This window comes from Eimeria mitis, genomic scaffold (assembly GCF_000499745.2).
Source record: "Eimeria mitis Houghton genomic scaffold, Emh_scaff10104, whole genome shotgun sequence".
Classification (NCBI taxonomy): Eukaryota; Apicomplexa; class Conoidasida; order Eucoccidiorida; family Eimeriidae; genus Eimeria; species Eimeria mitis.
Window position 1 is genome coordinate 1 of NW_013567066.1, and position 501 is coordinate 501.

The 501-nt window shown below is 45.9% G+C and overlaps 1 protein-coding gene across 1 annotated transcript in view; it reads left to right on the forward strand.

Annotated features, from left to right (window-relative positions):
* Positions 1–80: 80 nt before the first annotated feature.
* Positions 81–501, forward strand: part of EMH_0098800 (uncharacterized protein) — a gene marked incomplete at both ends in the record, with an annotated part of 1,087 nt that continues 666 nt past the window's right edge. The window contains one exon of the mRNA XM_013494030.1: positions 81–254. Within this exon, the coding sequence (XP_013349484.1) occupies positions 81–254 (174 nt within the window). The remainder of the gene's footprint in view (positions 255–501) is intronic.

Sequence of the window (501 nt, forward strand, 5' to 3'; positions counted from 1 at the left end):
TGCTGCTGCTGCTGCTGCTGCTGCTGCTGCTGCTGCTGCTGTTGCTGCTGCTGCTGCTGCTGCTGCAGGTGACGAGTTGCATGGCTGTGCTGAAGGGTATGAGCTGCAGCAGCGACGTGAAGACCTGGATCCCCGCTGGCGTTCCCTTGACTCGAATGATGAATCTAGAAAACAGAAAAGGCAAAGCGAATGTACCCGTCATCAAAAAGTTTCTCGTTGATATAGATAAACCACTCTTCAAGGCTTTCGAACAAGTATGCTGCTGCTGCTGCTGCTGCTGCTGCTGGTGGTGTTGCTGCTGCTGTTGCTGCTGTTGCTAGTGTTTTTCATGTTGCTGCTGCTGCTGCTGCTGCTTTTGCTGCTCTTTCTGCTGATCCTTTTGATCCTCTTTCCGCCGCTGTGTTTGTTGCCATTTCTGCTCTTTTTGTTGCTGCTGCTGCTACATATATATATATATATATATATATATATATATATATATATATATATATATATATATAT